The following is a 14466-nucleotide window of genomic DNA, read 5'->3' as shown; positions in this document are numbered from 1 at the left end:
GTTCTTTTGCTAGCGTTCGGTTGCGGCTACTACTATTAAAAAGCACTTTAAAGTTACAATAAAATTTGTTAATCTTCAGGATTTTGTTTAGCAACATCCCAGTGACAATGTTGGTTGTTAGGAGTCCATGAAAAATAGTAGAATTGAAAAGAATTTAATTTAAATTCTGCAAATTCCTTAAACTCTCTCTGTTGATGAGCATTATTTTTATCTTGCAATAGTTTATTTAAACTAACCTAAAATTTATTAGAGGAAAAAAATAAACATGTGAAGAGTATTAAAAGCAAGTGAGAAACACGCAACAACCAAAATTATTATTATTATTAGATATATTAATAGATATAATATTAGTATCTAATTATAATAATAATGTTGGTTCTGTTTTATTACCTTTGGGTCAATGCAATATAATTTTTGTATCAGCCAAGTGTGGATCCAATAGAATGGCTTTGATTTTTAACCTCATATAAGTCTTTTAACCTTCTATCCAATTTTCATAATTCTTCTTAAGATTAATTTCGAAAACATTCTGAAGGAAACATTATTATAATCATTAAAAACCGTTACGTATTATATTATTATTTGTACATTTTTCTATACTCACATTGTTCAGAAGCTTTTGTATTTGAGTTACCTTTTATATATGCCGGTGCATCGTAAGTAATTTCACGTTAAACATAAAAGGTTTTTTTCCCCAGCAGGAGATTTTGTTTTATAATCGTATTACATGTGGGGGAGAACAATGTATTGACAATGCCAAGCGTGCCCCAATTACGCCAAGTATAATTCCGTTGGTGGAGTAATATTCAAATAAAACTTGTTTTTATCAGTCATAATGAGATGTGGATATTAATACAATTAAAAAAAAAATCTTTTGCCTGCTTTTTCACCGTTCGTAATTTTTTAATGTATTTTGCTTGAGAATAAAGAATGCCACCAGCTGTTAGATTCGCCTTTTTTTGTAATTACAAGTTTATGGGTATGAACTAATAATAACTTAATAAAAAAAATTTTTTCTACCTTCAATTTCATTTGTTTTCAAAAGGGTTTTAATATTTTCAAAAGTTTTAATATTCTTAAAAAAATATTAATCTTGATGGTGGTCTTTTAATTTTTTTTTTCGAAAATTAGCAAAACTTTGCCTAAGAATGAAGTTACAAGTTAATTAACCTATAACGGTTAATTGGATTTATTTCTTAATTATTAATTTGACATCGAAAATTATAAAAAAACAGTATAATCCCTAAGACTTTTAACTAATTAAATTTTCACCCAATTTTAACTAATATTAGAATCCGTTAGCACAAAGTGCTCATTTAAGTTTTACGTCCACTATCAGAATTTGGTCACTTTCCGCGTGTAGAGGATCCTCAAAGCTTACTCCTGTTATTTCGAATTCACTTTGGCGCCTTTCAGCAAAAATCTGAAGATCTCTAGTAAGAATAAAATTGTGCAAAAATATGTTTTTAAAAAAATATATTTACCGTTACGTAAATTAATTAATTCCTGAACACTACTAAAAGTAGATAATAGTTCAAACTTAAGGGCCTCAAAAAAAAAAAAATTAAGTTTACAGTTTACGAGGAAATGATATTAAATTTTGTAAATCCGTTTTCAGATTCGTAATCAGCGACCCCAAAAACCCCCGAGTGACGACTTTCAGGCGAATTCGTCCTCTTTTTAAATTTCTCCTCCGCCATTTTGGATCCGCCATTTTGAATTTTTAAAATCTGTCTCCGGATTCGTAATCAGTGACCCAAAATTAAAAGATTAATCGGATTGGCTTGAAAATTGTTACTTGGGGGTTTTTGGGGTCGCTGATTACGAATATGAGGTCCGTTTTCAAAAATTCAAAATGGCGGATCCAATATGGCGGATGAGAAAATTCAAAATTGATCGGATTGGCTTGAAAATTGTTCCTAGGGGGTTTTTGGAGTCGCTGATTACGAATCTGATGGCAGTTTTTCAAAATTCAAAATGGCGGACTCAATATGGCAGATAATTTTTAATTTTAAGCAATTCGATCGAAATTCGTTTCTCGGGGGTTCTTCGGGGTCGGTGAATTTAAATTTGATGTTCGTTTTCGAAATTTTAAAAAATTGCAACTCTCTAGGTACATTATGAAAAAATTTAATTAAAGACAAAATACGATAGAGGTGTTTGTTTTCATGTCTTAGTAATTAGTTAAATTTTTTCAAAAATTTATTTGACAAAGTATTTTCTAAAATTCAATTTTTACTTTTATGTGAATTATGCTGCATGCGTAGCTTCTAGGCTTAAAAGAGAAATTGTAAGGGGGTAACTAAAGGAGAGAAATTGTGTCGACGGCGGCGGAATCTTCTCTGACATGCTGTATGGGTGTTTGTGATCCTATTCCCGACATGTAGAGAATTCCGTTTAACTTTGGCTTGAATTTCATATTTTCCAATAGAATCATAAAACACGTCTTTAGAATTTTATATAATATAAATAATCTTAAAAACGAGGATTAAAAACTTTTTTCACGTCTTCGGCTTTTTTTATTTTATTTTATTTTCTATTTTCATTTCAACTTTTATAATCAACATTTTAATTACGAAACCAGTAAATATGCAAAATTAGAAAGAGATTTTAAAAATAATATTAATATTTTGCCTTTTAAAAAAATTTTTAAATAAAATTTAATAAAATTTTAAAAAAAAATCATGACTAAAAATAAAGCAAGTAAATTTTATTCTGAAATTATTATTTTAATTATAAATGTATATTTTTATGAAATTGAAGTACAAATAACGTGAAAAATACATAAGTTTAAAAGTTACGCGATTCTCTGTCAAATTAAATTCTATTTTTCGCCGCGAAAAAAAAAGAAAATCGTAAATGCAATTCTGTTAAAATCCCTCGAGGAAAAAAAATTGCACTGTATTTTTATTTACCGTGTAAATAAATCCAGTTTTTCAGTTTTATACTATTCGACACTTTCGAGAAATATTTTTTAAAACATACACAAATAAAGTCAATCTGCATAGTGATTAACGTGAATAAAAAACAAATGCATAAGGTAAAATTTTCACGTTTATTTTGTTTTCTCTCTTTATATATATATATATATATATATATATATATATATATATATATTGTTTGAGTGTAAATATTTTATATTTTTATATGTATTTGCAAACCGTTAATGCTTTTTTAAAAATACAAATTCTTTTTTTTTTTTTGAAAATATTTTTGATGCAATATTTTTTCAGTAAAAGTGATGAAACTTGTGGACTTGTGGACGAATTGGAAAATGATGGAAATTCAATCGGTGACGTTAAGGAGAAGGAGACTATAAATTCGGTAAGTTTTCGTAAATTACAAACTTAATTCTCCTGCTTTACATTTTTAGGGTTTTTAATTTCCAATTTTTTCTATTTTCGATTTTATTTCTTATTAAATTTTTATAAATTTTAGAAACTTTATATTTTTCTAAAATCCCTGTAATAAATTTGATTAAAGTAAAAATAGATAATTATTGGCTTTTTAATTTAAATGAAATTAAAACTGATATTCAAGTTATTTTTAGTTGTTGTGGAATATTGATTGACTTCAATGTAGAGCGCTAGAAATTATTTAATTTAATTTTTTTTTTCTCGGATAAAATGAAGAAATGAAAATTTTAATCTTTAATTATTTTTTCAGTTCCTTTAGATTAAAATTTTTTTTTTTAATTTTAAATTGAAATTAATCAGTGAAAATTATTCCATTAAAAAAATAATTTTTAGTCTTCCTTCGTTGACAACATTATGGTGGACAAAATAAATTCTAAAGCCATGGAAACTGCTATTCTCGAGGGACAAACGCCCTTTGCTCTCTTCAAACCCGCGAAAGGAATTCCTGTTCTCGTTCGCATTTCACCCGCCCAGAATTCAAAACATGTAAACGTTTCAAATAGTTTCTGATATCATTAAATACAGAAAAAAATATTTATTTATATATGTAGAATCAATAATCCAATAATTAGTGAGACTAGATAAGAAACTAAAAATTTCCTCCAATATTTACACTTTCGTCGAGAATTATGAGTTTTTAAATATTTATTCTCAATTTTGAAAATATAATTCGAAATTTAAATTCGTTTATATTAATAATATTATAAAACTCTCTGAGTCTAGATTCAATGTTTGATTATAAATAATTATTAAAACCGCGAATATTGACGAATATTTTGAGATTCAATGTGGAGGTGCTGTTCTCCACCTGCGAACGCCAAGGTCACCGCCAGGTGGCAGTTCAGTTCCTTCTTGGAATTTTCCCTGCCACCTGGTGGTGACCTTGGCGTTCTCAAGTGGAGAAATTAAACCTTTATTTTTTCCCTCAAAAACTTTAATATATTTCAGGTTTCAATTATTATTTTTAGTGCAATTTTAATAATTAATCAACTTTCTCGAAAGAATTAAATTATTTTCAATAAAATTTTAATAAAATTCTATATAAAAATTAAATTATTTTCAATAAAATTTTAATAAAATTCTTTAAAAAAATTCAATTATATTCAATAAAACTTTGTATTACTTAAATTTTGTCGAAAAAATATTTGTAAGAATTCAATTATTCTCATAAATAATTGCATTTTAATGATAACCGGTCAATAAAATATTTTTTCCAGATATTGTCTCATGCAACGGCCGAAGATCTTAAAATGAATGAGAACGTAATTGTCAATCAAGAAGATGTAAAGTCCCTTCAAGTGAAAGTCCCTGTTGTCGCTACAATCACGCAAAAAATGGACTCCAGTGGGAAATTCAGTTATTTGGTGGATTCTTCGAGTACAGACGAGGAGCAGGGTATTTTTAATTATTTCAAATTTTACTTTATATTAAAATTTAAAATTCACTTTCTTCTTGAAAAGTTTTGTCAAATAATAATTTTTGATTTCTTTTCAGTTTCAAGTGTTTTTATTAAATATTTTTTGACAATTTTATTAGTCATCACATTTTTCTATCTATTCTATTATTTTGTTGAGAATCAATAATTTGAATAAGTCAGACAATAAATTGTCACGTTTGGAATATTGCGATGAGAATTAAATATTTAATTCATAAATAAAGGGGAGGATAGCTAGATAATGTGATGACTGAAATATTTATGCTATACGTTGAAAGGTTTAAAGATAACGAAACAAAAATGCTGGCAAATATCTTGAATTATAATTTTGCTTTGTGTTTCGAAAAAATTTTATTCATATACCTTGGTTGTAATGGTCTAGATTTTTTTTAGAGGAGATCCAAGTATTAATTTTAGTATATCCCGAAAAAAGTCCATAAATTTGAATAAAGTCCGAAAAAGTTGGTTTTTTTTAAAAAATCCATAATTGAATACTAAAAGCATTCTGGAGTCAATTTTTAGAAATAATTGAATTTCGAAAAGGTTTCAAATTAAAAAATTTAAAAACTGAATTTTTCAAAATTATTCATAAAAAATTCTGTAGAACTATGTAATTTTTTTGAAAATTTTTTATTATAATTCTTTTAAAATTAGTTGATTTTGTTAAATACATATTTAATTATTAATTATTAAACTATTAAAAATAATCGATTTATAGAAGAATTTGAGTTAAAAACACTAAAAAAAATTGAATTTTGAAGAAGTTAGAAATGATTCCAGAAATTTAATTATTTCCAAAAGTAATAAAATTCTTCTCAGAAATTCAATTATTTAAAATTTTTTTTAAAAAATTCTAGTCAATTTTAATTATCTTTTTAAATAATAAAATTCTTCTCCAAAATTAAATTATTTTCAAAATTTTAAATAAAATTCTCTGCAAAAATTTCAATTATTTTTAATACAATTTGTAATTAAATTCCTCGAAAAATATAATTATTTAAAAAAATTTTTTTAAATTCTATTAATTTAGAATATTATTTTTAAAAAAATTTCGAAAAAATCAATCATTTAACAAAATTTTTATACAATTCTTCACAATGATTCAATTATTTTCATGAATATTAAAATTCATCGCAGGATTTCAATTATTTTTAATACAATTTTACAGGAATTGTTAAAAAAATATAATTATTCTTAACAATTTAATTTCAATTTCTCAAAAAAGCAATTATTTAAAAAAAGGTTTTTGTAGAATTTTTTTTTTTTTTTGAAAAATTCAATTATTTACAAAAATATTAGAATTTTTCACAGGAATTAAATTATTTTCAAATATTTCAATAAAATTGTTCGAAAGAAATCAATTATTTTAAATACAATTTTAAGTAAATTTTTTTGAAATAATTCAATTATTCTTTTAGATTTTTTTTTTATAAAATTCTTCCCAAGAATTGAATTTTTTACATAAATAATTCTTCGAAATAATTCAATTATTAAAGATAAATAACAAAATTATTCCTGAAAATTCAATTATTTTGAGACAATTTAATAAAATTCTTTGCAAAATTTAATTATTTTGAGACATTTGAATCAAATTGTTTGCAAAATTCAATTATTTTGAGGCATTTGAATTAAATTGTTTGCAAAAGTCAATTATTTTCATAAATAACAATATTCATAACAATAATTCAATTATTTTTAAAAGTAACAAATTTTTTCTTGGAAATTCAATTATTTAAAAAAATCCTAATAAAATGGTTCGCAAGAATTCAATTATTATTATTTATTTTCATAAATAATAAAATGCTTTTTAGGAATTCAATTATTTTCAAACAAATTTAATAAAATGCGACACAGACATTCAATTATTCTCAAAAATTTTAACAGAATTCTTTGTAAAATTTAATTATTTTTAAAAACTTTTCGCAATTCAATGATTTTCAATATCTACTATTTTTTATAAAATTTCCAAACAGAATTCAATTATTTAAAAAATTTTCCGTAAAAATCTTGGTAAGAATTCAATTTTTTTTTGTGAATAATAAAAATTTCTGAGGAATTGAATTTTTTAAATTAGAATTTGCATTTAAAATTAGTCGAAAGAAATCAATTATTTAAAAATTTTTTTATGAAATTCTTTGCAAGAATTAAATTATTTTTACAAATATTTAAATTTTGCTACTTTTTTAGTTTGAAAGTTACTTTTTGCTACTTTTTTAAAATTAATTATTCAGTGCAAAGTCTGTATTTCCTATTTCTTAATTTTTATTTTTTTAAACAATTTTCTAATATTTTTTATAAATAAACATACAACTTCAATGTCTGTTAACCGAACTTTACGACCCTTAAAATTTTGATAAGCTACAACTGACCCACGTCAGCTTCCAACGAGAACAGAATCATCAAAATTGAATAACAACTACTAAAACTTACTGATTTACGGGTTTTAAGACAATAAGTTTTTGGAGCTTGAAATATGTGTACTAAAATTAAAATTTCGACCTCCAGTAGATACATTACAACCAAAGTTCGAAAAAAAATTTTTTTTTGTATGCAATACATTTTTTTTTGTAAGAAATAATTTTTTTTTTTTTGTAAGGAATAGATTTTTTTTTTGTAAGGAATAAATTGAGGCGCATGATTATTCCCCAAATTTCATTTGACCGAACTGCCATTTTACCGAATTGCATTTATCCGAACTGTTATTTTAAAGAAATGTCACTTTTGCGAATCGTCATTTTTACGAATTGCCACTTTTGCGAAAAGTCATTTGTGCGAAAAATCATTTTTACGAATTGGCATTTTTACAAATCGTCATTGTTCCGAAACGTTATTTTCTCGAATTTTCATTTTTACGAAATGTCACTTTTGTAAATCGATATTTTTACGAATTGTCACTTTTGCGAAAAGTCATTTTTACGAATTGTCATTTATGCGAATTGCCATTTTTTCGAATTGTCATTTTTACGAAATGTTACTGTTGCGAATTGGAATTTTTGCGAAAATTACAATTCGCAACAGTGACATTTCGTAAAAATGACAATTCGAAAAAATGACAGTTCGCATAAATGACAATTCGTTAAAAATGGCAATTCGTAAAAATGATATTTCGCAAAAGTGACAATTCGTAAAAATGTCAATTCGCAAAAATGATATTTCGTAAAGATGACGTTTCGGAACAATAACGATTCGTAAAAATGACAATTCGTTAAAATGATATTTCGCAAAAATGACTTTTCGCAAATGTGTCAATTCGTAAAAATCGTGTAACGAATAATTGAATGCAAAATGCAAAATTGATTTGTTCTCATATCACACATAGAAAATTGTATTATTTTTCTCGAATCTAAAATTATATTCTGCCTTATGTTAGATTACTACGGGTATCTTAGAGTCCTAAGAACTCCCTTCACCAATTCCACGACAATTTTCCCATCCGTTTGTCCTTTCTTATCCAATTCAGAGAATCTCATCACACCCCTTGACTCACAATTTTACCCGGAAAAACGCAGTGATCATTCGGATCAATCATCGCCGGAAGATTGCAATGAACTCCTCGAGTTGGCAGCGCAGGGTGGAATTCAATTTGTACGTGCCACTGAGGATGGTCGTTATGAGGTGATGACCAATAGTGAGGCACGCGAACTCATGTCACAAAATTCCCACGACGTGACAATTCTCGATGGCGAAGAAGCTGAGGCAATTAATATTGTTAATTTACGGCAAAATGAAACTGGTGTCAATGTTGCTAATGATAATAATGTCAACGATCAGCAAGATACAATGGTTATTGATTCAATGAAGCCGGAGGAGAATAAGGAAATCTCAGCGAATAATATTGAAATACTGGGAGATAAGGAGATTCGTATTCTTGATAATAGAGAATTGGATGATCGATATGAGGATGGCATTTCTTTTCTTCCGTCGACGAAAATTGATGATTTGATTCTTGACACTAAGTTTGATGAAAATCTTCCCGTCGATTGCGATGATCATGGTGAATTTTAATTCATTTTAATTAATTTTAATTTTAATTATTTATCAAAATTTCAATTATCTTTAGAAATAATTAAATTCTTCTTCGAAACTCAATCATTTTCAAAAAATTTTCCTCAATTTAATAATTTTCAATATTTACTATTTTCATAAAATTTTCCAAAATAATTCAATTATTTACATAAATAATTCTTCGAAAGAATTCAATTATTAAAGATAAATAAGAAAATTGTTCCTGAAAATTCAATTATTTTAAGGCATTTTAATAAAATTCCTTTGCAAAATTCAATTATTTTGAGGCATTTAAATCAAATTGTTTGGAAAATTCAATTATTTTCATAAATAACAATATTCATAATAAGAATTCAATTATTTTTAAAAGTAATAAATTTTTTCATGAAAATTCAATTATTTTCAAAAATAATTCAATTCTTCTCCGAAATTCAATTATTTTCAAAAATTTTAATAAAATTTATGACAAAATTTCAATTATTTTCAAAAATTTTCCTCAATTCAATGATTTTTATTATCTACTATTTTCATAAAATTTTCAAAAAAAATTCAATTATTTAAAGAAAAATTTCAATTATTTTCAAAAATAATCCAATTATTCTCCGAATTTCAATTAATTTCAAAAGTTTGAATAAAATTTTTGGCAAAATTTCAATTATTTTCTAAAATAATTCAATTCTTCTCCGAAAATCAATTATTTTCAAAAATTTTAATAAAATTTATGGCAAAATTTCAATTATTTTCAAAAATTTTCCTCAATTCAATGATTTTCAATATCTACTATTTTCATAAAATTTTCCAAAAAAAATTCAATTATTTAAAGAAAAATTTAATAAAATTCTACACAAATGTTTAATTATTTTCAAAAATTAATAAAAATTTCAAAAGAATTTCATTATTTACAAAATTTTGTATAACTTTCTTCGCAATCATTCAATTATTTTCATAAACAATAAAATTTTTACGGGGATTCAATTATTTTCGTTAATAATAAAATTCTTTTTAGAAATTCAATTATAAATAATAAAACTCAATTGCAGAATTTGAATTATTTTTAATACAATTTTAATTGAATTCGTCGAAAAAATTCTTAAAATGTTTATTAACTTTTGCATTAGATTTCAATTATTAAAAAACATTTTTATAAAATTCTTCTCAAAAATTCAAATAAAATTGTAATGAAAATAATTTAATTTTTGTAAAGAATTCTATCAAAATTCTTAAAAATAATTGAATTCTTACGAAGAATTTCATTAAAATTTTAAAAATCATTTAATCTTATCCAGAAATTTTTTTTAAAAATTGTGTTAAAAATAATTGAATTTCTGCGAAGAATTTTGATGTTTATGAAAATAATTGAATTTTTGCTTAGAACTTTATTAAGATTTTTGAAAAAACTTGATTTCTATTAAAGATTAATTCGTCCAAAGAATTCAATTATTTAAAAATTAACAAATTTTTAAAAAATTCAATTCAATTTTGGAGAAAAATTTAATTATTCAATAAATTTTAATTTAAAGGAAGAAGTTAACAATTTCTTTCCTTAAAAATTATTCAATAAATTATTTATTTTTGTGTTTAAATAATTGAATTCTTGTAGAATTTTTTAATAAAAATTGATTTAAAAATTAATTTCAGTTAAAATTTTACATAACAACTGAATATTAAAAATATTATTGTAAGAATTTTTATAAATAATTGAAGTTTGGAAAAGATTTAAATTAAAATCTTTGAAAATTTGAATTTTTTATACTTTTAATTAACAATTTTGTACAATTACTTTTTTGAAAAAGTTTAATTGAATTTTTTTTTTTTGAAATTATTTGAAGTTTTTATTTTTTAATAAAATATTTAATTGAAGAATTTCCAAATAATTGAAATTTCTTATAAAATTGAATAATTGTAATCAAATGAATTTGAAAATTCTGAAAGAACTTTGTCGAAATATTAGTAAAAATAATTGATTTAGAGAAGAATTTTAGTTAAAAAACACTTTAAAAAATTGAATTTTGGAGAAGTTACAAATAATTTCAGAAATTCAATTATTAAAAAAAATTTTTTTTAATTCTCGTCAAAATTTCAATTATCTTTAGAAATAATTCAATTCTTCTCCGAAATTCAATTATTTTCAATTTCAATTATATTCAATTATATTTATTATATTTATATTTTCATTTTTATTTTCAATTCTTTCAATTTTCATTTTTATTGAATTATTTTTTATTTTTTTATTTTTTTGAAAATCAACTATTTATTCAATTATTTTCAAAACTTTTAATAAAATTTTTGGCAAGATTTCAATTATTTTCAAAAATAATTCAATTCTTCTCCGAAATTCAATTATTTTCAAAAATTTTTGGCAAAATTTCAATTATTTAAAAAAATTTTTCTCAATTCAATGATTTTCAATATCTACTATTTTCATAAAATTTTCCAAAAGAATGAAATTATTTAGAAAAAAATTTAATAAAATTCTACACGAACTTTAAAATTGTTTTCATAATTAATAAAAATTTCACAGGAATTCAATTATTTACAAAGTTTTTATAAATTTCGTCGGAATAATTCAATAATTTCCATAAATAATAACATTTTTTACAGGGATTCAATTATTCTTCGAAAAATTTAGTTATTCTTAAAAATTTTATTAATATTTGTCCAAAGAATTCAGTTAGTTAAAAATTTTTTGATAATTTTGCGAAACATTCAATATTCAATAAATTATTTATTTTTGTATTTAAATAATTGAATTCTTGTTGAATTTTCTAATAAAAATTTATTTCAAAATTAATTTTAGTTAAAAATTTAGATAATTGAATTTCAAAAGCATTCTGAAGTTAATTTTTCAAAATAATTGGATTTTGAAAATATTTAAAATTAAAATATTTGAATATCGGAATTTTTCAGACTTTTTAATTAAAAATTCTGTAGAACTAATTTTTTTGAGAAATTATAATTCTTTTTAAATTAGTTGAATATTCTTTAGAATCAGGGAAAGAGTGAAAATTTTGTCTGGAAATCAGAGAAAAGGAGAATAAAATTTTTATGGCAACCCATGTTCTTATAAAAAATCGTCTCTTATTCCAAATTCCAAATTAATAATTACTTTAAATTTTATATAGGCATGGGCATTGGAACCGATCGTCCAGACTACACGAACCTTTTGAATCATCGTCAGGATATTTCAACGATAACAACATCATCTCATTCATCAATTTCTTCCATTCTAACTAAATCCTATCATCCATCAATTCCCAATGAAAATACCCAATTTTTGAAAAATTGCGACGAATTTGATATTATCAATATGTCACCAACTGAGACTCACCATTTAATTCAGGATTATTCAAAATTACAAGTACCCGGCTACGATGATTATGATTCAGTCGCAAATTTATCAACGATTCAGCCGGATTTCAGTTTTCTTGGTTCGAGATATTCTAATATGAGACAAAATAATAATCAAACATTTTACAGTTCATTTGGCGATATGAAAATTCTTGGTTCAAAGAATTCACCATCGGAAATGATTATGCAATATCAGGACATGAAGCTTTTTAATAATTTTGGAAATTATCTCGATTCACATGAGGATAAAATGGATCTCAAGTTGTTAGGCAAGAAAATTGAAACGGGAATTTTTACCAATTTGGATAATGGACTGAGAAAATCGGTAAGTTTAAAATTGTTTCAAAGAAATTATGAATATTATTGAAAATATAAACAATAATAATTAAGTTTCTGATTTCTATTTGCAAAATTTGATTCAAGTTCAAAATAGAAAAAAAGAAGGAATGAAACAAAATTAAAAAAAAAATGTTTTCGAATATTGAAAAAAATGTTTTTTTTGAAAATTTCGGGACTTGTTTTTTAATAGAGAAGGAATTATATTTAAAAGAAAGTATTGTATACATTGCTAGTAAATATAAAAAAAAACCAAAAGTACATTACGACTCTTGAAGTTCATATTTGCAGAAACTTTGAAAGCAAGTTGCTTTATACACTCTAACTATTTTAACGCGAAGGAACAAGCCAACTTTAAGTATCTTTTTACGAGATGGAACTTGTACTGTTTTTTCGACTTCTTCTTTTTTTTTTTACTCTGTTATCCGAGGTGGAAGAGAAAGACGATTTTCACATCTACCTCGTGTATTTCAGAGAGCAAGGAGCAGGAGGTTAATTTCGAAAGCTCTGCTTCCTAGTACGGCTTTTAGCGACCCATTATTTCATTCTACCTTTTTTCCAGATATCCGACGTACAGGCGCCTTCTCGTTTTGGCTGACCAAAGACCTTTCTTGCCTGAGAACTCCAGAACTATGTTTTTACTCCTGACGAAGCTTTCTGTGTAACGTCCCTTTTGACTTGGGATCAAGCGCAAATCCGATTTCAGGTTGGTTACAAAAAAAAAAATCCAATTTCACTCGCATTATACACTTTTCTGACACTGAATTAATTAATTCATTTATTCATTTATTCATTAATTCATTAATTCACAATAATTAGTTCACAATTAATTAATTTACTCGATTTTACAAAATAGAAGTTAGGATTTTATCACTTTGCCTTAACATTTTTTTAACAACCATTTATATATTATTTTATATTTCTTGCATAAATGCAAAAACCAAAAAATTATAAACCAAAGAAAATTTACAAGAATTCCAAAAAATTCATGTGTTCTTAATTTTTCATTAGGAATAGTTGAATAGTTCATAATCAAATTAGGCAAATCAGTCTTTTATAATTATTATCAAGAGTATTTATTTCAATACCATCGTAGATTATATACAACACACATACACATAAATTTATATACAAAAAATGCTGCGAGATTTTTTTCTTTCTAAAATGTAAATTTAAAAATATTTAGTAATTTATTTATCATCAATGTTTTTCCCAAACAAAAAAATAATTAAATTTCACCTGTTGTAAAATGTTGAGATATTTCTGAAATCAATATTGCAAGAAACAATGTCATTTGGTATTATTTTATTATAATATAAAAAATAAATATTGTTATTTATATGAAAATATTGAGAATATAAAATTGTTTAATAAACAAAAAGAGCTGGAATCGGTGATGGTGTCTTTTATCTGACGTTGTGAATATTGAATAATTTTTTTTCTTGTTAATTAATAATAAATTATTGTCTTTTTTAAATGTTTTTTATTTCCTCTTCTTGTGCTCACTGACGGTCCGCCATTTTGAATTTTTAAGAAGATTGCCTTTCTCCATATTCAAGTGGACATTTTGAATTTTTTAAATTCTTTACATCTGACTTTAGATTCGTAATTAGCGACCCCTAAAAAATTTGTATTTATTTTTCAATTATTTTTTCTTACATTATTTATGAATATATATTAAAAAAAACATTATTTCAATAAGAAATCTAAATTGCTAAAATGATAATTAGGCTTTTGAACAACCCCTAGTGATGTTAAATTTCTAGAGAACTGGTCTCTTTACATTTCGACAATGGCTTTGTTTTGGTGTGTAAACTGGCACGGTTACGGGAGATTGCTATTGTATTCTCCAGTGCTATGTGGATTCAAACCGAACGGCGGCGTCGGCGGTCTATTTAAATATAGCGGTCACTTTGCGTTTCTTGA

At 24.2% G+C, this 14466-nt stretch overlaps 1 protein-coding gene across 1 annotated transcript in view; it reads left to right on the top strand.

Moving 5' to 3' along the window:
• LOC122499588 (RE1-silencing transcription factor A-like) overlaps positions 1-13576 on the top strand; it is a 31950-nt gene extending 18374 nt beyond the window's left edge. Inside the window, exons 8-13 of the mRNA XM_043608036.1 lie at positions 3234-3324; positions 3750-3902; positions 4634-4811; positions 8312-8845; positions 11979-12529; positions 13103-13576. Coding sequence (XP_043463971.1) covers positions 3234-3324; positions 3750-3902; positions 4634-4811; positions 8312-8845; positions 11979-12529; positions 13103-13138 — 1543 coding nt within the window. The 3' untranslated portion in view covers positions 13139-13576. The remainder of the gene's footprint in view (positions 1-3233; positions 3325-3749; positions 3903-4633; positions 4812-8311; positions 8846-11978; positions 12530-13102) is intronic.
• The last annotated feature ends 890 nt before the right edge of the window (positions 13577-14466 follow it).

The sequence above is a fragment of the Leptopilina heterotoma genome, unplaced genomic scaffold (genome assembly GCF_015476425.1).
Source record: "Leptopilina heterotoma isolate Lh14 unplaced genomic scaffold, ASM1547642v1 Lhet_17, whole genome shotgun sequence".
NCBI lineage: Eukaryota > Metazoa > Arthropoda > Insecta > Hymenoptera > Figitidae > Leptopilina > Leptopilina heterotoma.
Note: the sequence above shows the minus strand (reverse complement) of the source record. Positions and strands in the feature narration are given on the sequence as shown.